The sequence below is a fragment of the Carica papaya genome, chromosome 1, assembly GCF_054855325.1.
Source record: "Carica papaya isolate Zhongbai chromosome 1, ASM5485532v1, whole genome shotgun sequence".
In the NCBI taxonomy this organism is placed as follows: domain Eukaryota; kingdom Viridiplantae; phylum Streptophyta; class Magnoliopsida; order Brassicales; family Caricaceae; genus Carica; species Carica papaya.
This window is the reverse complement of record NC_142309.1, coordinates 18,946,778-18,968,665: the sequence shown is the minus strand read 5'-3', so window position 1 is coordinate 18,968,665 and position 21,888 is coordinate 18,946,778. Positions and strand designations below refer to the sequence as shown.

The 21,888-nt window shown below is 37.3% G+C and overlaps 2 protein-coding genes across 2 annotated transcripts; one reads left to right on the top strand and one right to left on the bottom strand.

Moving 5' to 3' along the window:
• The first annotated feature begins 2,113 nt into the window (after window positions 1–2,113).
• On the top strand, window positions 2,114–4,821 carry PATL1 (PATELLIN 1). The gene is made up of 4 exons (XM_022055345.2): window positions 2,114–3,465; window positions 3,563–3,687; window positions 3,888–4,029; window positions 4,395–4,821. Exons 1-4 carry the CDS (start codon window positions 2,206–2,208, stop codon window positions 4,647–4,649), a joined length of 1,782 nt encoding a protein of 593 aa, XP_021911037.2. The 5' UTR covers window positions 2,114–2,205; the 3' UTR covers window positions 4,650–4,821.
• A 4,089-nt stretch (window positions 4,822–8,910) lies between these two features.
• LOC110810696 (patellin-3-like) lies at window positions 8,911–11,811 on the bottom strand. Its single transcript, XM_022036948.2, has 4 exons — window positions 10,472–11,811; window positions 9,930–10,054; window positions 9,652–9,802; window positions 8,911–9,356 (listed from the first exon to the last, which is right to left on the bottom strand). The coding sequence occupies exons 1-4, from the start codon at window positions 11,675–11,677 to the stop codon at window positions 9,102–9,104; spliced, it is 1,737 nt and encodes a 578-aa protein (XP_021892640.2). The 5' UTR covers window positions 11,678–11,811; the 3' UTR covers window positions 8,911–9,101.
• Between the last annotated feature and the right edge of the window lie 10,077 nt (window positions 11,812–21,888).

Here is a 21,888-nt window from a genome sequence, read left to right as displayed (position 1 = left end):
ATCTGGGCTGTCCGTTTTTGATTAAATCTGGGCCGTTCGTGCGCGCGATTGATCTGGGCCGTCCGATCGCGCGCACGCGGATCGCCAACGTGACTTGTCCCCGGTCGACGTGGTTTTACCATGTGGCAGGTCCTGGTTAGCTAGGCCTGCTGACTGGGTCTGCTGACATGGCACGCGTGTTTTTTTTTTTTTTTTTTTTTCCTTCTTCTATTTCCCCGGGCGCTACAAGATGTTTAGTATTTTTATATATTTAATAATTAAAAGGGACTCGAATGTTTTGAGTTAAAGAAATTTCAAATTCTTATGATTTTGTTAATTTTTGTTTTATAAATTATTGTAATTAATTTTTATTAAAAAAGTTGGGAATAGTTATAGTTGAGCATAATGATATTTATTTAAAGCTAAATTGAGAAACAGGATAGAGATATAATTAAAGTGTAATGTGGGGGCCAAATCTATAATTTCAAACTTGGAATAAATTAGCTTCTGTGGGTTCCTCTATTTTCTTTTCTTAAATATTTCACTTTTATAAATAAAAATAAATTCTATTTTCTTTTCCCCATTTTCCAAAAATAAAAAAATAAGTAATTAATTTGCTAATTATTATTTAACCAAATATTAGATACTTAATTACCGAAATGCGCGCGTGAGTTTGGGCTAATACGACAAAATTCAAGAATTACCCCCGACATGTACTCTATATTAATGTAGGGAATTTTATTATACTTTCTCTCCAATTCCATTTTTATTTTTATTTTCATTTTTTTAAAAAAAAAATATATATCAAACATGGCAGAAAGCGACAGCAAGCAAAAAGCCAGCAGATAGCTTTGGCCTGCTTTAGCAAGCAACCTCTAAATATATTTTTTTTAAAAAAAATAAAACACAAAAACATTATCGTTGCGGCTGGGTCCCACCCAGAAATTTCAAATTTGTGATTATTAGATCCAATTTTCATTTGAATTAAATCATCAAAAATAATTATCCAAAATAAAATATTTTATTTAGTTTCCCAAGATTGTGATTAACGCCGGTCGTTTCCTAAACCTAACAGAGTTTATTAAATAAATAAAAAGAAATTTAACAATCAAAACGCAACAGATAAGATGCGAATTGGGTTGATAATGTCAATGTCTCCATCATCAGAAATTTCAAAAAACAAATTAGATTGTGTGTGATACTACGACAGCCTGTCCAGGTCTTCAGCCACGTGTCCAAAGAATAAGAGCTGTAACGTGACCTGTGTCGCGGTGGTCCAACCACGAATTGTCTGCCGTGATTTTATTCTCTCCGACAGCTCTGTCACTGGTTTTTTTCCCCCAAGTAGGAGTCTTCCCTTATTATTCTCTGTAACCATAATAGTCAAAAAGACTTCAGGTCATTATTTACTAAAAATAAAATATAAATTTTATTAAAAACATAAAAAAATTATTTAAAATTTAATTTAATTTAATTAATGCTTATAAATTTCGTATTAATCTTAACATGTATAGTTAGAAACATAATTATTCAACTTAAAAATTAGATTTGTAACGGTGGAAATAAATGTAAAAATTTGAAAAATATTTCTACTTTGGAAAATAATAATCCAGTGAGATTAGATAAACGGCGCCCATGGTTTTAGTGAACTGGACGGCTCAGCCAATTAAATGTTCTGATTTGCCATTTTTTCCTTTTATCATTTTTATTTTCCCTTATATTACAATTATTATATATATATATATATACCGTCATTATTTTCATGTAATTTATAATTTTAACAGACAAGTAAATATTAAATTGAAAAACAATAAAAATAGTTATTTATCTATTTTTTTTTAAAACAAAGCACGTAGGGCATTCATTTACCAAAATTTTGAAAGAAGAGAAGTTTATGTTTCTCCCTGATAATTACATCTAAATCCATAATTAGAACCAACATTTTCTTTTTAAAAAAATATTTGTCCAACACAGAAATAAACGTTGTTGCCCAAATTCGGAGGGCGACAAACGAAACTATTCGGAAACTTAGCGGTTTAACTGCGGGCCCCTCAAAAACTAAGTTTCTTGTACAGCTGGCAAACCCGTCTTGACAGTCTGGTACTTGCCATTTCTCCTTTTTAAACTCTCCATTTCTCCTTCTCTTCTCTGTTCCCTCTCTCCTTCTCTCTTTCGACTCTCACGACACCTCTTCTTTGATCACTTCACGCCTCCGACTCATTGTCCATGGCTGAGGAGACTCAGAAGCCAGCCGCCGCTCCTGCTCCAGAACCTCCCCCCGCCGAGGAGGTTACCAGTGACAAGCCTGTTGCACAGAAAGATCCTCCTCCGGCTCCTGAGCCAGAGCCTGAAGCGCCGGAGAAGCCTGCAACTCAACCAGAGGTTGCACCTGCTGAGCCGGAGAAGCCTGCGGAAGAAGAGAAAGAGAAGATTTCTCAGTCCGTTTCGTTCAAGGAAGAGACTAACGTGGTGTCTGAACTCCCCGAGTCGCAAAAGAAGGCTCTCGAGGAGCTCAAGGTTCTCATCCAGGAGGCTCTTAATAAGCACGAGTTCACTCTGCCACCTCCGCCTCCGAAGGAGGAGGAAAAGCCAGCTGAGACGCCAGCTGCAGAGGAGAAGAAGGAAGAAGAAGAGAAAAGTACTCCCCCGGCGACTACCGAAGAACCAGCCAAGGCTGAAGAGAAAACCGAGGTGAAGGAAGAAAATCCCCCGCCGCCGCCCTCGGTGGTTGAGTCTAAGGAGGAAGAAAAGGTTCTGGCTGCGGCACCGGCTGAGCCGGCGGCCCCCGCAGAGGTCGTGGTAGTCACACAAGTGGTTGAGCATATGGCCACTGTTGACGAGGACGGAGCCAAGACAGTCGAGGCAATCGAGGAGACCGTAGTTGCTGTCTCGGCGCCTCCGGCTCCAGCCGAACCGGAAGCTGCTTCGGCTGAGGAGCCTAAAGAGGCAGAAACCCCAGCGCCTCCTCCTCCACCACCGGAGGAGGTATTCATATGGGGAATCCCGATTCTCGGAGATGAGAGGAGCGATGTGATCCTTTTGAAATTCTTGAGAGCCAGAGATTTCAAGGTGAAGGATGCATTCACCATGATCAAGAACACCGTGCTCTGGAGGAAAGAGAAAGGGATCGATGCTCTGCTCGACGAAGACCTTGGACATGAATTAGACAAGGTGGTGTTCATGCACGGATTCGACAAGGAAGGCCACCCTGTCTGCTACAACGTCTACGGCGAGTTCCAAAACAAGGAACTCTACCAAAACACCTTCGCCGACGAAGAAAAGAGAGCTAAGTTCTTGAACTGGAGAATTCAGTTCTTAGAAAAAAGCATCAGAAAACTCGATTTTAGTCCTAATGGAATCTGCACCATCGTCCAAGTCAACGATCTTAAGAATTCTCCAGGACTTGCAAAGAGGGAGCTCAGGCTAGCTACCAAACAGGCGCTGCAAGTGCTCCAAGACAACTATCCTGAATTTGTTGCCAAACAGGTGTTTGTTTAAATGCGTCGCAGAGAATACATCGTTTTCAGGTCCTTACAATTTTGATTTCCAGATCTAAAATCAATCTGGACTTTCGATTTTACAGGTATTTATCAATGTCCCATGGTGGTACTTGGCCTTCAATCGGATGATCAGTCCTTTCCTGACACAGAGGACCAAGAGCAAGTTTGTTTTTGCAGGGCCATCCAGATCTGCTGAGGCCCTTTTCAAGTAAGTTTTAAATTCATCCTTCTTTTAATTTCTACTTCATTAATTGGTTCTGTTTGGTTTCATTCTGCAACTGCCCCATCATCATTAATTTACCTCTTATGGACTGATATCCTTCTAGTTTTCTTTTTTTCCCACTTTGTGCATAATTTTGTTCATGGATCTATTTGGTCTATCTCGTAATTGGGTGTTTCTGTAAATAGATACATAGCTCCTGAACAAGTGCCCGTTCAGTATGGCGGACTAAGCAGGGAGGGTGAGCAAGAATTCACCACTTCAGACCCTGTTGCAGAGGTTACAATTAAACCTGCAACCAAACACTCTGTTGAGATCCCAGTTTCTGAGGTAATCTATTGCTTTCAGTTTTGACCTTGTTTTAAGAATTGTAATATCTCAATCTCACATAATGCAAACAGATTATTAGATTAGTGATTCCTGCAAAGGATTTAACTCTCGACAACCACTGACTTAAAACTACATCTTAAGTTTCTAATTGCTATACTATATTATAAATTAGGTGAGAAAATCGAAGTGAAAATAAAGACAGAACTTAGATGGGTCGATCGAGGTGTTCTAGTGAATGGGATGAGTAAATTTGGAGAAGATTTTTTAATCCAGTTCTGATAGTAAAATACATGCAGTAAAATAATGAATAGGGTAGGTATAGTGGCATTGATGTTTTGGTATGTATGTCCTTATTGAAATTGCAGGCTGGTATTGTGAACTGGGAGGTGAGAGTTGTGGGGTGGGACGTCAACTACGGAGCGGAGTTTGCGCCGGATGCTGAAGGCAGTTACACAGTGATTGTTTCGAAGACGAGGAAGGTGGTGCCAAGCGATGAGCCAATCATCTGCGACACCTTCAAGGTTGGCGAACCAGGAAAGATTGTGTTCACCATTGATAACCAGACCTCGAAGAAGAAGAAGCTGCTTTACAGGTCCAAGATCAAGCCTTGTTCTGATTGAAGGCACATTTCAAATTATACTGGTTTTGTCGGGGAAGAATGACTTGAAAATTGCTGGGTTCTTTTGTTTCCAAAAACAGGGTTTTTCTTTTGGGTTTAATTTATATAAATTTCTTCTTTCTTTTTTTTTTTAAATTTAATTTTATATATATTTAAAAAGTTTAATGGGTTTATTTAATTTTAAATTTTTGTTGTTAGTTTCTCTTTGGGGGGATTTTGGTTGATTAATTATGTAATGGAGTGGTGAAAAGAGTGAGGGTACATGTGTGGGACTATTTTTGATACTTTTCTCTGTAAAATTTGTGTAAATTTGATTGTGGATAATTTTTATTATCTCTGGCTGCAAATTTTTTTTTTTAAAATTATTTTATTAAGAAATAATTATTTTGTTTTTCTTTAGTTATTGTATTCATCTTACAAATCAAACTAAAGTTGATTGGTTATGTGACAAAATCATTAAAGTTTGAATTCTAATTTTGAAAATTACTGATTTTTCATTCATAGCAATAAAATTGTCTCAATTTTGTTGTACATTTTACGTGAGTATCTATATATGTATTGTGTACATATAAATACGGTGATTTTGGAGTTTTTTTTTTTTTTTTGTCCGTATTGATAATTATTATTATGGGCAATTTTTACTAGCTTAAAACTTGTTAATTCTGCTATTTTCACTTTTATAGGTTTGTGTGTATATATATATATATATATATATATTTTTAAGAGATGGTGGATTTAAGTGGGATTGTAATTTTATATATATTTTTATTTAGAAATTACTTTGGCTATGTCATACTTAGTATATATATATATATATTATTTAATTGAATTTTTTATTTAATAAATCACCCAATAAATTTTAACTTAACATTTTTATATTAGAGAGTTAATTTAATTATTGTTTACATATTTAAAAGAAATTAAAGCAAATACTATTTATTTTGTAAATGATTTTATTTATTTATTTCTATAACAATTTATCTGGTAAAGGTTAAAATTTTTTTTGATCCACTTAAACCAAGTCCGATGATAATTAGAAGGAGAAATACAAAGCGTGCTTAAGGTAAAAATAGAATCTACGAGGACATGTGGTGTCTAATTAATAAAGGAAAACGACAAAAGTAAACATAATTTTACTTAAAAAAAACATGATTACTTCTCTCCAACTCCCTACACTTTTTTAACATTTTACTTAAAAAAAAAAGTTAATTACTGTTTTAATACGTTACAAATCTAATCTTTGCTTTCGTCTTTTTTCTTTTTAATTATAAGTAGAATTTTTAATTATAAAATTTTGAAATTAAGAAAGAAATTTATTATGTAAAAATTATTATTTGTTGGATAAAATTAAAAAAGAAAAAGAAATATTATATGATCTGTTTCTAATCATTTTTCCCACCAGATTAATTAAAAGAAGATGTGATTGATTATTGCAATAATAATTTATATAGCTAATTAGGCTGAGACCCCACCCCACCCCACCCACAAAGATGACAGTATAAAAATGTTATTCTCCATTGACCCCAACCCTCCTTCTTCACTTGCTTTATTTAATTAATATTTGAAATTAAATTAAAAACCATTTTTCTAATTAATAATCTTCATTAATTCAAGTTTAGATTATCTTTTTTTTTTGGGATAAAAATTTAATAATTTTAGTTGAAATTATAGATATATATTAATTTATTTTAATATACATATATATAAATATAAATATAAATATAAATATAGTTCGATTATGAAAAGTGCCAAAGGAACACGATGTGAATCAATCGGTGCGTTTTTATCCCTTTTGCCTTACAAGGGTCCTGTCGTTTTCAAATGCCCCCAGGAGATGATGCTTTGTAAATTAATTATAGTTTAATTAGTTGGGGAAAATATTTTTTAGGTTTATGTAATTTAATTTTATATAAATTAGAAAATAAATTGTGTTAGAAACGTGGGTTGCTGAGCGCACCCGACCCGTGGGAGGCAGCATGTGAATTGCCGCACGCTGAGACACGGTTGCTGTTGCTGTTGCTGCCGCATATATCAGATTTCATCAGGACTGCATGAATTTCTTATGTCCTCACGTGTTTTTCTTTGCTTCTTCAAATTCCACCGAAAACTTTAATTGAAATATTTTATTAATGACGTCAAAAATAGACCCATTAATATATTATTTTAGGAAGCAAGCATTGATATTTGCCCAAGTGGCGAAGCAGGTTCGGGCTGGGGAGAAGTGAGGGTAGGCCGGGCCTTTGTACGAGGTAAGATTATATTATAAAGTATAATTGTTTTTGTAAATTAATTAATGATGTTTAATTGATAATTAGGATATAAATGGTAAAAGAAAAGAAAAGAAAAGAAAAGAAGAAAAGGATAAAGAAAGAAATCCGTAATTAACGGGTGAGGGAGCATGTGAAGTTGCAAACATGTTTGCTTTGATATTCGCACCGCCCACATGCAATTCACCCCCCCAACCCATCCACCTTAAAGAAAGAAACAATAATTTCATTATTTATTTATAATTAAATTTAATGCATTAATAAAATATTTTTAAAATATCAAATTTTATTAATTAATACACGAACTTAAAAAGAGTTGTCTACTAACAAACAAGGGCCTGAAAGGTGATTGATTGCAAGACCAAAAACTAATTTTAATTAGGAAATAATTGTTAAGAGGAGGCCCCATTATAAGCTGGTCATGCTTGCAAGGAGGTTAAAAAAAAAAAAAAAAAAAAAAAGAGAGAAGAAAGAAAAGTGTACAAGTGAATTGAGTGCCCACCACCTAACAATTGAAAGCTCAACAAATTCAATGAATACCCATATATATATATACACACACACACACACACACACAGTGGCTACCTATATATTATGTATGCGTGTATATATATATAATTATAAGCATGAGTAATCATGACTCGGGCCTTTTAATTCCAATCACTCACCAAACAATTAAGCATATTGATTGTAAAGGCATGCTCACATATATCCAACTCTTTATCTTTTATGATACTTTTTGGTTTGTAAGTCAAAAGATTTAAAACTAGCTTCTTATTCAATCAGAGCTTTGTCTAAGATATTCACAGTCGGATTCCAACAAAATTATTTTGTACAACAAATTTAAACTCGTCCCACCCTAGTTTAGTTTTTCTGTCAACTCAGAATTCGATCCAATCCGAACCTGATGTTTATTAATAAAAAAAGGTTGTGTTCGGAGAATGCAGATAATGCCCAAGAATGTGTTCATTTCCTCTTTTTGAGTTGCAGACATGTTTCTCTTTTCTCCCATGATAAATAGAATTAAGAAAGCTGTTAAACAATAATATATACGTACACATATACGTACAGACAGAAAAACATATATCTGCAGGCAACGATTATTATAGGTATACTAATAACATAATGATCGTCCCATAAACATGAAAGCAACATCGGTGATTTGATAGTTTTTAAAAAAAGTCCTGATCCATTACACTTACTGAATTACAGATGAATACATGCACAAAGACACAAGCATATGCTTTTTACACTCACGCCACACGTGAATAATCAATACCACTCTAATTTTACCCAAAAGAAAAAAAAAAAAATACATATGATAATAATTAACGGGCCTTTAATTATTTTTCTCTATGCCTGTTCGTAATCTATACATATACTAGAATAATGTACGATTTAACTGAATAATTTACACATTTTTTTCCTCTATAAAATACTGTGAATTCGAATTAATGGGCTTTTAATTATGATTGACATCATAACCGAGATGAGGTTGATTCAGAGACTCGAATCACATCGAAACTCAGAAGAACAAGAGCACAAGTTCATCACGGAAAAAGATGAAAGAGAAGATAAATAAAAGCAAATAACAGAGAAAAACAAGGTTTACTGAGGAGTTCTACCGAATTCAAGAGAGTGTTGTCATATCTGAGTTTTATTAATTCAAAAGCTTATAAGATCTGAGTTTGTACCGCAAGAGAAAACAATGGTCCAATTGGCTATCAAGAACTTCAAAAGATTAGAAGATAGGTACCACATATTCCTCAAATGTACATTGGTATAATTGGTTCGAAAAATATATACATCAATATAGCTTATAAGATCTGACTTTGTACAGCAAGATTCAAACTTTCAAGAAAATAATGGTCAAATTGGGTATGGAGAACTTTAAATATTAAAAGATAGGCAACACACATTCCTCCAATATACATGGGTGTAATTGGTTCGAAAAAATATACACATCGATGTAAATAAATATACAGGGCAAAACACTCAACTGCAAATATGTCACCCTTCTTTTCTATTTGTTGTTTCCCCAATGATTGCCCTCACATATATCATGGGTCTAGGTCTTCACTCGTAAAACCAACAACTAAGATTCATAAATAAACTACGAAAAGATAAAAATTCAACCTTAACATCCAAACTTTAGAGAACAAATCTTAATACAAACAAAAAAACTCTCAATTGGAGAAAGGTTTAACCTTGAACCTGTACAGAAGCTTCTTCTTTTTCGAGGTTGGGTTGTCAATTGTGAGCAATACTTTACCCAATTCACTGACTTCGAAGCTCTGACAGACGACTGGATCATCCATTGGTGTCATCTTTGTGGGTTTCTGTATGATAACTGTATATCCATCTTTAGCATCGGGCACAAATTCAGCTCCATAGCTCACCTCCCACCCCACTACCCGGGCCTCCCAAACAAGGACACATTTCTGCAATCCAAGAAACCCTAGTTAACATAAACCTGAAAATGCTTGTTGCAATTCACACGTAGGTCCCCAAGGCCAATCACTTTTAGCTCAATTATGTTTGGAATGAAATTTCGTATGAACTCGATTTCTTTCATCTTCTAATGAATTTTAAATCATTTCTTAGTTGAAATGGGTATTTATAAATAATTCTACAGAAGTATCAGATTCATTCCAAACATAGCCATAGTTAACTATATAAGCAGGCAAATGAACATGTATCAGTTGTGAATTAAAAAGGAAACAAACACAATCCAACCTCGTAGATAATAATCTCCACAGTTTGCTTGATTGCTGGCTTTATAATGACCTCGGTGACAGGATCAGCAATGGTGAATTCGGGGTTGCAATCACAGTAATCAACACTGAGACCACCATACTGAATAGGGACCTGTTCGGGCAATATGTATCTGTCCGCCCACAAAATGTCCAAAAGCATTAACCAAAACCCAAATGGAGAGGAATTGAAATTGACAATAAAAAACTCCAAAACATAATTAAGAAACAGGCAAAGAGAAATTAGAATTCTTCACTCACTTAAAAAGTGCTTCAGCAGATTTTGAAGGGCCTGCAAATATAAACTTGCTCTTGGTCCTTTGGGTCATGAATGGACTAATCATGGTATAAAAAGCAAGATACCACCATGGAACATTTATAAACACCTAATCAAGGAAGTAACAAACATCAAACTCAATAACCTTGTTGTGAAAATAAATCCCAATAATGTACACAATCACATCAAGTAAAGAGCAAGGAAGAAAAGCTACAAGATTTACGTGGTTCAGCAGAGATACCCACTGTTACGGGCAAGACAGATAAAAAGGTTTCAACTATGATAAAAAAATAAGGAGGATATCACCAATTAACTTGTAAACCCTAATATACTCAAAATACTAGGGTTTTTCCAAACCAAACCAAACCGGTTTAATATGACCTAAACCAAGTAAAACTTGGCAAACCAAAATTCAAGTCACTTAAACAAACCGAAAATGTTATGAGTTTTCTTGATTTCAAAAGATTAAATCCTAGTTAATTCAAATTTAATCAGCAATTAATTTGATTATCATTCTAATTATTACCTGTTTGGCCACAAACTCAGGGTAATTGTCCTGAAGAATGTGCAGAGCCTGTTTAGTTGCCAATCTAAGCTCTCTTTTTCCAGGTCCAGGGGAATTCTTCAGATCATTAACCTGAAAAATAGTACAAACACCACCAGGACTAAAATCAAGTTTCCTTATACTCCTTTCCAAGAATTGAATCCGCCATCTCAAAAACTCCATCCTCTTCTCTTCATCTGAAAATGTCTTCTGATACAACTCCTTGTTCTGAAACTCTCCATAAACGTTGTAACAAACTGGATGCCCGTCCTTGTCATGTCCGTGCATAAACACAACTTTGTCCAGATCATCGCCGAGATCTTCGTCGACAAGCTCCTCGATGCCGAAGTCTTTTCTCCATTGAATTGTGTTCTTGATCATGATAAAAGCGTCCTTGGGTTTGAAATCCCTGGCTCTGAGGAATTTCAGCAGAATGACATCGCTCCGGTCGTCTTTCAGAAGAGGAATTCCCCAAATGGAGAATTCCTCCGGCGAGTGAGTCTCCAGCTTCACTTCTTCTTCAGATTTCTCTTGTGGGTTTTCAGGAACTGCTGGTTCTTGAGGTGGGTTTATGGTGGTGCTAGCATCGGACTCAGCGGAGGATACTGCTTCGGTTTTTGGTTCAGTCGCCATGGTAGATTCTTTTGGAGGTGGCGGAGAGCTGAATTGACGAGTGTTTAGAGCTTCCTGAACAAGCTGCTTGAATTCTAATAAAGCTTTCTTCTCGAACTCAGAGAGATCAGCCACGTTATTGCTCTCCTCCTTGAAGGAAACCAAGCTCTGAGGAGCCTTACTTTTATCTTTCACGTCGCCGGAAACCTCCTCGTCGGCGTTAACCGCCACTGTTTTCTCACTTACTTCCTGCTGCGGCGGCGGAAGCTCCTCTTTCTCCATCATCGCCGCAAGCGATCTAGACTCCGCGGTCACCTGCTCCGGTTCTTTCTCCAACGTCAAGGTCTTCTCAGGTTCCGTTTCCGGCGGCTGTTGCTCTTCCTTTTCTGGAATTTCCGGAGGTTCATCAGAAGGAAGAGGATCAAGAGGAGGAGGCGGAGTCTGTTCAGTTAATGTTGGCTGTGCTGGTGGGTCTTCCTTGTCCGGTGCAGGGGAAGCATTTTCGGCAGCGGAAGAGGGCGGCGACGGCGCTGCCGGAGCCTCCGCAGGTGGCGGCGGGTGTTGTGGTTCGGCCATGAGTTGTTTTGGGTTTGTGTAGTTTTGGGGGGAAAGAGGTGGAGTTGGAGAAAGTGAAAAGTGGTTGGGTTTTGTCTATATGCGGTCAAGTTTAGAAGTTATCAAGAAGCCATGGAAAGACAGAAGTTGGCGAGCAGAAGGTTGAAGATGAAGGGGGGAGTTTCTTTCTGACAAATATCTGGAATCCTATGCTTCGTTCAATCATTTTCTTTTCCTGTCCTGCCCTTTTTCATTTAAAAATTTCGAAAATATAAATATTTAATTCTTTTGGCCTTTTTGTAAAGAGAGCGAATTTTTTTTTAGTTTTACCGTTGCAAGTGCGTAATAATAGTTTGCAAGCATTAGCTTTTCCAAACCATTATTGATAGAAAATTTTATATTTGTGATTAATAATATTTAAAATTTTATTTTTTAATTATTAATTAATATTTAGATTAAATAATCATTTTTTATTTATTTTTATTATTTAAATATTTAATATTATTTATTTTTATTATCAAATTTATATTTTGTTCAATCTGTTTTTTTTATTAAATTTGGTCTTAACGTTAAGTCTGTATTAAATAAAAAAAATTAAAATAAAATTGTAATACCCTTAATTTATTTTAATATAATTAAAATTAATTGTATAAATATAAATTTTTAATTTTTTTAATTTTTAAAATTTTTATTTAATGTAAAAATGAAGAAAAATAAGAGTAGAATGAAATTGAAAATAATTTTGAAAAAAATAGATGAAAATTTGAATTATGTGGATGTTTTTGAAAGAAAAATCAGAAACTGATGGTTAAAATGTAATTTAAGAAAATTGTGATACATAGGACACCCAGTCAACAGCTCCGACAAATCGGAGCCCGCCACGTGGCACGGCACGTTGACGCGGTGCCACGCGGGAAGCCACGTTGGCGATTCGCATGTTCACGATCGGACGGTCCGAATTTGTTCCCGCGCGCATGGACGATCTGGATTTGTTCACTTTTTAAAACGCGATCAGACAGTCCAGATCAAATCACGATGAATGGTCCTGATTCACTTTCTATTTAAACACGATCAGACGGTCAACATCTACTTCCTATTTAAACGCGATCGGACGGTCCAGATTAAATCGTGATGAATGATCCATATTCACTTCCTATTTAAACGCAATTAGACGGTCAAGATTAAACGTGATGAACAATCCAGATTAAAAGAAGACGAATATAAATAACTCTCTTCACACCAAACCTAACCCTAGCCGTCAGACCCCACCGCCAGAGAAGAAGAGCCAGTCGCCAGGAAGGGAGTCGACTGTCGCTTGCCGTCGCGCCGGAGCCACTTTCGACCGTCAAAAAAGGTAAATTTTTTCTCATTCGCTTGAAATTTAATTTTTAACACTCCCATAGCCAAATCAGAGGAAAAGGACCAGCTGATGAGCTGAAAACTGCGGGCCAAAGCCCGGTAGCACCATCGCGAAAAAAAGCAAAAATTACCTCTGATGAGGCCCTTCCTGATTTTCATTTCGTGTAATTTTTCTACCACTGTAATCACCATTCTTTTCTCTACAGGTTGACTAAAGTAAAACACCCAACCACGAAGGTGAGCCAGCAGAGCCGCCGCACTGAAAAACTCTACTGCTGGTAAGCTTTGATTTTTCTGACTTTTTTCAGCCATTCGAGATCTTTTAACGTGTTTTCTCGTAGGGATGGGTACAAAACTGGCCGAAATCGACCGAAAATGGCCGAAAACGGCCAACTCGAGATAAACCGCCGTTGCAGGAGGCAATGCCGTCGCCAAAGCACGGTGGAGCTGCCGTGTCGAAATTCTAAAATTGGCCAAAAAGAGTTTCTAAGATTGATTTTGGGTTTTTTAGAATATTTCTAGGTACTTGAAATATGTTTTAATCCCTAAATAAAAATTCAAGGAACCTCGGGGACCCATCAGTATGTACGACTGAAAGTTTAGCATCTCGGACATTAATTTATGTAAGAATCCCTCACCTTATTCATTATTATGGAATTGAAGTTTAATTAATAATAATACGGTATTTTGAATAGTTTAAAAAATATCTACAATTAATTACAGGTCACTAATGGAGCCGGAACTGATTATTTATTACTGTTTTCCATGTTTAGCTGATTGGTTGATTTTATAGTTTTCAAATACATGATAATACACTGAAATTTATATGATGATGCGATTGTGTTTCCTTGATGCATGTATTGCTTGTTTCATGTAATTACGGTTAAAGTGAAAAATTAGAAATTAAAGGTAAACGAAAAATTATTTGATTAAGTAAATGGATGAATAGTGACCTTATTGGATATCCTAAGAGATGGTGGATGGACCGGGTACATAGGGAACCCTACCGTGAACGTTGCCTCATACCGGACGGGGTATCAAAGATTAGTATTTTAGCACTCATACCAGACGAGGTATGGAGACGGCCTGTTTCACCCTCATGCCAGACAGGGCATTAAGTGTAACAACCTCATAAATTCTAAAAGAAATAAATTATGAATTTAGTGCGGAGGCAAAATAAATAATTAAGGTTTACATTTTTTACACAAAAACTTAAAGTCTCAAATAGTACTACGAAAATTACCATTTGAAGGAAATACGAAGAAAATAAGGAAATAAATGTAAAATAAATAAAACTGGTATCCTACTCGCAACCCTCTTATGGATCGGACTCTGGATCCTAGTCCTCTTGATCTGAAATGGTTAAATAAGGAATGAGCTACACTAGCCCAGTAAGAATATCACGCTACTCACCGACACAGAAATGAAGGTTGGTATAAAAATTAAAATAATTAATAGAGCTCTTAATTAAACAAATTCTGTTATCATAAACAAAATCTTTTACCATCTACTTACTGTAGTGAGATTTATAAATAACTTATAAAGACAATGACATAACTTAGATCATGATTTTATATGTAAACGATTTAAATAATAATTCTATCCTTTATCAACCTACTAGTATCCATGGGGGTTCATAGGGATGGACATACAACACGTGAACCATTTCCTTTAATATTTCAAATTAACGGGTCGTCCCCATACTCCGTCCGGTATGAGCACCAAACTACTAAACCTCAATACCCCGTCCGGTATGAGTGTAAAACGGGCCGTCTCCATACTCTATCCGGTATAAGCGCCAAATTATCAAATCTCGATACTCCATCCGGTATGAGGCAACGTTCACGGTAGGGTTTCTTATGTACCTAGTCCATCCACCATCTCCCAAGATATCCAGTAAGGCTGCCGTTTTATCCTTTCACTTAATCACACAATTTTTCGTTTTTCTTTAATCTCTATTTTTTCCAATTCAACTGTAAACCCATAAAACAAACAATGCATACATTCAAAACTATAAAATCGATCAATCAGATACTATCATGCATTCATACTTTAAAAACAATCAACAGAAGCAACAGTAAATAATTTTCGGTTCTAGCTCCATTAGTAACTCGTATTTAATTATGAATATTTCCTAAATTGTACAAAACACTGTATTATTATTAATTTAACTTCAGTTCCATAACAGAGAATATGGTGAGGCATTCTCATTCAATTCGATGCCTGAAAAGTAAAACTTATTGACTGCGCCTACCGACGATCCCCGAATTCTCTGAATTTTTCTTCAGGGATTAAAACACACTACAAGTAGCTACAGATATCCCAAAAAACCCAAAAACAGTGTGAGGACCCCTTTTTGGCTAATTTTGGAATTCTGTGCTCCGGCGGCGGTCGGGCTCAGGTTGGCTATTTTCAACTGGTTTTGCATCAATTCCTACGAGAAAATACGTTAAGGGGGCTTGGTTGGCAAAAAAAAAAAATTGAAACTCACCAGCGGCGGGGCTCTCCGATGCGGCGGCTCTGCCAGCTCACTTTTGCGGTTAGGTATTTGCTTCGGTCAACATGTAAAGAAGAAAAAAGTGATTACACTGGTGGAAAAATTTCACAGAATGGGAATCGGGAAGGGACTCATCAGAGGCAGTTTTTGAAATTTCTCGCGGCGGCGGCGCCAGACTTTACCCGCGGTTTTCGGCTAATCTGTCAGTTTTTTGTCTCCAATTTGGCCATGGGGATGTTTAAAATTGAATTCCAAGAATAGGAAATTTTTTTTACCTCTTTTGGTAGTCGGAAGTGGTTCTGGCACGACGACGGGTGGTGGCGGCTCTCCTTCCCAGCGGCTGGGTCTTTTTCTTCGGTGAGGTATCCAATGGCTAGGGTTAGGGTTTGATGTGAAGAGGGTTATTTACACCCGTCCCCTTTTAATTTGGGCTGTCCATCGTATTTGATCTGGACCATCCGATCGCGATTAAATAAGAAGTAGATCTGGACCGTTGATCGAATTTAATTTTGACCATTTGATCGCGTTTGGGTAGTGCACCAATATGAGCCGTCCGCGCACACGGGGGCGGATCTGAACCATCCGATTGTAGGCACGTAGATTGCTCGTGTGGCACCGCGTTAGTGTCCTTTGCCACGCGGCGCATTTTGGTTTGTCGGGGCTGCTGATTGGGCATCCTACGTAGCACAACTTTTCTATATTACGTTTTGACTTCAAGTTTTTGTTTTGTTTTAAAAAATACCCATAGAATCCAAATTTTTACCCTTTTTTCCCAAAATTATTTTCAATTTCATCCCCCTCCTATTTTCCTTCATTTTTTCATTAAATTAAAATTCAAAAAATTCAAAAATTATATTTATAAATTAATTTAAATTATAATTAAATTAATTTGGGTATTACAACTCTCCCTCCATTCTTAAAAAAAATTTAGTCCCTCAAATTTGTCTCTCTTTCACTCAATTAAATAGTTGGAGGGTGTTGGGCTCTGAAGTCTGATTCTAGTTCTCATGTGGCTTCTCTCGGTGTGTGATTCTACCATAGGACATTGACAAAGAGAATTTCCTGGTTGCAGAGTAATCTGCACTTTCAGTCCATAATATCGACCGGTACTTCCTCGTAGGAAAGATCCTCTTAGAGTGAAAGAGACTCGTGGGCCAAGAAGTGAGAGGGGTCCGGGTTATACTTGTGTAGCATGGACACATGAAACACATTATGGACCCTAGAAAGTTCTGGAGGTAGTGCCAGCCAGTAGGCGGCGGTACCAATTCTGTCTAAGATTGCAAATGGCCCAATAAACTAGAGATTCAACTTCCCCCTCTTGCCGAACCTACGAATTTCTTTGAAAGATGTGACTTTAAGGAACACCCGATCGCCTTTCTCAAATTCTAAATCTCTCATCCGGGTGTCCCCATAACTCTTCTGTCTGCTCTGAGCCGTTTGAATGTTCTTCCTGATCTTAACTATTTTGTCTGTAGTCTCCTCTACGAGATCTGGGCCGAACAGTTTCCTATCACCCAATTCTTCCCAACATATTAGCGACCTGCATGGGCAGCCGTACAATGCCTCATACAGAGGCATGTCAATACTTGTTTGGTAGCTGTTGTTATAGATGAAATTTATCAGGGATAGATAGTCATTCCAATGGCCCCCGAAGTTAAGGACACAAGCTCGAAGCATATTCTCAAGTGTGCGGATCGTTCTTTCTGACTGTCTATTGGTTTGAGGGTAAAATGCAGTACTAATGGGTAGTTTCATTTCCTCGACTTGCTGAAAGCTAGAAGAGAATCGAGAAGTGAACCTGGGGTCTCTGTCGGATACTACTATCACTAGTATTTCATATAATCTGACTATCTCCCGGATATATATTCTTGCTAACTTGTTTAATGGATCAATCATCCTGATAGCCAAGAAGTGGGAAGACTTGGTAAGCCGGTCAACAATTACCTATATGACATCATGTCTTGAGCGTGCCTTAGGCAATCCTGTTACGAAGTCCATGGTGATATGTTCCTACTTCTACTCCGGAATTGGTAATGGTTGAAGTAGCCCACCTGAGTGTTGATACTCTGCCTTGACCTGCTGACATACCAAACACTTAGAAACAAAGTTAGCTACATCTTCTTTTCATCATATTCCATAAAAATCGGGGTCGCATACTTTGATACATTTTAGTGCTTCCGAGATGCATGACAAACTTTGAGCTATAGGTCTCTGTCATGATATCCATTTTCAACTCATTGTCACCTGAAACACATATCCTGTCCTGAAATTTGAGCAACCCATCGGCGGAGACTCGAAATTCTGAATTAACTCCCTATTCTGCATCTTTCTTGAAGGCTGCTAGGGTGGAATAGACGGACTGAGCTTCATTTATTCTCTGGATTAACTCGGGTTGAATAGTCAGATGGCCCAAACATGTGATTCTCTTCATGTCCTGAAGTCGTACCTGTTGTGCGGTCCTTATCTGCCTGCATTTTGAAACCATCAAATGAGCTAATGTACCTGCATTTTTCCTACTAAGTGCGTCGACTACCACGTTGCCCTTACTTGGGTGATATAAAATGTCGCAATCATAGTCCTTGAGGATTCTATCCACCTTCTCTGACACATGTTGAGATCATTTTGAGTGAATATGTGTTTCAAGCTCTTATGATCGGTATAGATATGAAAGGTCTCCTCATACAAGTAATAGCGCCAAGTCTTCAAGGCGTAGATAATTGCGGCCAGTTCTAAGTCATGGGTGGGTTAGTTTTTCTCATAACTCTTCAACTGCATAGACTCATAGGCTATGATCTTCCCATGCTGCATCAAAACACAACCCAACCGTAGGTAGAAAGCATCATTATAAATTATATATCCATCCTATCCGCTCGGCAAGGCTAACATAGGTGCGGTAGTCAACTGTCTCTTTAGTTCTAAAAAACTTCTTTCACATTCCTTATTCCACTCAAACTTGACGTTTTTCTTTATGAGCCGAGTTAGAGGAGCAACTAGGCTAGAAAATCCTTCCACAAATCTGCGATAATAACCTGCCATCCCTAGAAAGTTACGAATCTTCTTAACCGAGGTCAATTTTTCCTAGCCGACCATTGCTTCAACTTTTTTGGGGTTCACCGACACTCCATCTTTTGATATGATGTGCCCTAGGAAGGTAGTCTACTCAAGTCAGAACTTACACTTACTCAACTTTGCATACAATATCTTCTTTCTAAGAACCTGCAAAACCTGAGTCAGATAGTGAGCGTGTTCCTCTATGCTTTTTGAATAAATCAAGATATCATTGATGAACACAATGACAAAATGATCTAGGAATTGTCTAAAAACCCTGTTCATCAAGTCCATGAAGATGGCTGGAGCATTAATTAGTTCAAATGGCATGACCAGGAACTCATAGTGTTCGTATATAGTTTGAAAGGCTGTTTTGGGGGTGTCTTCTGCCCTGATCTTTACTTGATGGTAATTTAAATGTAGATCTATCTTGAAGAAGACTTGGGCACCCTGCAATTGATCAAAAAATCATCAATCCTAGGGAGGGGGTACTTGTTCTTGATCGTGACCCTGTTTAGGCCTCTGTAGTCAATGCATAACCTCAACGTTCCATCTCCCTTTCTTACAAATATGACTCTGACACCCCAAGGGGACACACTATATCGGATGAATCCATTGTTCTGTAATTCAGTGATCTATTTTCTCAGTTGCTCCATCTCAACATGACTCATGTGGTAAGGAGCAATCGAAATAGGCTGGGTACCTGGCTGAAGGTCTATGGTGAATTCGACTTTCCTGTCTACTGGCAGTGCAGGTAGTTCATCCGGAAATACATCTGAAAAGTCTCGGACTACTGAAATTTTTTGAATACAAATTTCTTCCTTGGGTTTGCCTAGTTAGAGAAAACAGTTGGGTTACAGTACTTGATGATAAGAGAATCTGCCATGAGGGAAACAAATGTTAAAGAATTTTATTAATTTGTAAATGACTCCTCATTAGGAGGGTTAAATACAACCTTCTTGCTAAAACAATCTATGGTGGTGTGACATGTCGCTAGCCAGTTCATTCCTAAGATTACATCAAAGTCCCTTGTGTCAATCTCTATTAGGTCCACACTCAATTTTCTATCTGCTATATTTATGACACAGGCTCTGTATACAACTTCCCCCAGTAGTGTTTTACTTCCAGAAGTTGACACAAATAACACAGAATCAAGTTTTTTAGGTAATACATTTGATTTTGATGCAAAAACATGTGAAACAAATGAATGCAGTGTACTAGTATCAATCAAAACATGAGCAGGATGATTACAGATAGTGTACATACCCTGTACCATGTCCGGGTCGGCTTTTGCATCTTGTTGAATGAGGTTGTAAGCCTTGCCTTGGATAGGAGGTCTGGCCTAGTTTTGATTCCTCGGGCACTCCCTTGCATAATGTTGGGCACTACCACATATGCGGCAGGTGTTGTTGAGGCGATAGTAGGGTTGGTCTCCATGATCCTTACCACAGTGCTGACAAGTCTTACCGCGCCTTGCTACTGGAACCTGAGGAGGAGCCTGAGTCATCGGCTTGAGTCTTTTGTTCTGTTGAATGGGTGCAGTAGGTGCTGGTCTGCGGTGTGGAGCCGAGGGCCTGAGGTTCCCTACTGCTGGAGGGAAGGTGCGAAGGTTCTTCTCCACCAACTGCGCCTTAGCCAGGACAACAAAATAAGTGTTGAGCTCGAGTTGTTGGGCAGCGATGAGTCTATTCAACATCTCAAATAACTGGTCAACATCCTCTAGTAGCGAACCCTCCCAGGCTACTCAGTTTAGTGAGGGCCTTCCTCTCCTCATCTATTTGTACCTGCATTTTATGAGGAACAATTGAGTGATAATTCATTGTTTTTTTATGTTTCCTAAGGATTTTGTGTAAGGAATGGGTTTAAGAAACCTGACACTGATACCAACTGTAACGACCTCAAAATTTTAAAGAAAATAAATTATGAATTTAGTGCGGAAGCGAAATAAATAGTTAAGGTTTACATTCCTTACACAAAAACTTAAAGTCCCAAATAGTGATACGAGAATTACTCTTTGAAGGAAATACGAAGAAAATAAGGAAATAAATGGAAAATAAATAAAACTGGTATCCTACTCGCAACCCTCTTGTGGATCAGGTTTTGGATCCTAGTCCTCTTGATCTGAAATAGTTAAATAAGGAATGAGCTACACTAGCTCAGTAAGAATATCATGCTACTCACTAATACAGAAATGAAGGTTAGTAGAAAAATCAAAACAACCAATGGAACTTTTAATTAAACAAATTCAGTTATCATATATAAAATCTTTTACCATCTACTTACTGTAGTGAGATTTACAAACAACTTATAGAGACAATAACATAACTCAGATAATGATTTCATATGTAATCGATTTAAACAACAATTCTATCCTTTATCAGGCTACTAGTATCCATGAGGGTTCATAGGGATGTCCCCAAAATGCGTGAACCTTTTTCTTTAACATTTCAAATTAAGGAGTTGTCCCCATACCCCATCCGGTATGAACTCCAAACCACTAAACCTCAATACCCCGTCCGGTATGAGGGTGAAACGGGTCGTCTCCATACCCCATCCGGTATGAGCACCAAATTATCAAATCTCGATACCCCGTCCGATATGAGACAATGTTCACGGTAGGGTTCCTTATGCACCCGATCCGTCCACCATCTCCCAGGATATCCAGTAAGGCTACCGTTTTATCCTTTCACTTGATCACACAATTTTTCGTATTTCTTTAATCTCTATTTTTTCCAATTCAACTGCAAACCCATAAAATAAATAATGCATGCATTCAAAGTTATAAAATTGATCAATAAGATATTATAATGCATTCATACCGTAAAAATAATCAACAGAAATAACAGTAAAAAATTTACGATTCTAGCTCCATTAATAGCTCATATTTAATTATGGATATTTTTTAAATTTTACAAAATACAGTATTATTGTTAATTTGACTTCAGTTCCATAACAGAGAATAGGGTGAAGGATTCTCACTCAATTTGATTTCTGAAAAGCGAAACTTGTTGACTGAGCTTACCGACGGTTCCCGGATTCTCTGAATTTTTTTTCTCAGAGATTAAAATGCACTACAAGTATCTACAAATCTATCAAAAAACCCAAAAACAGTGTCAGGACCCCTTTTTGGCCAATTTCAAAATTCCAGCACTGCGGCTCCGCCGTGCTCCAGTGACTGCACCACCGTGGGCAGCGGAGATCCACTTCGAGTTGGCTATTTTTGGCCAGTTTTGCATCAATCCCTACAAAAAAACACGTTAAGGGGCCTCAGTTGGCCCAAAAAAATAAAAAACCGAAACTCACCAGTGGCGGGGCTCTCCGGTGCTGC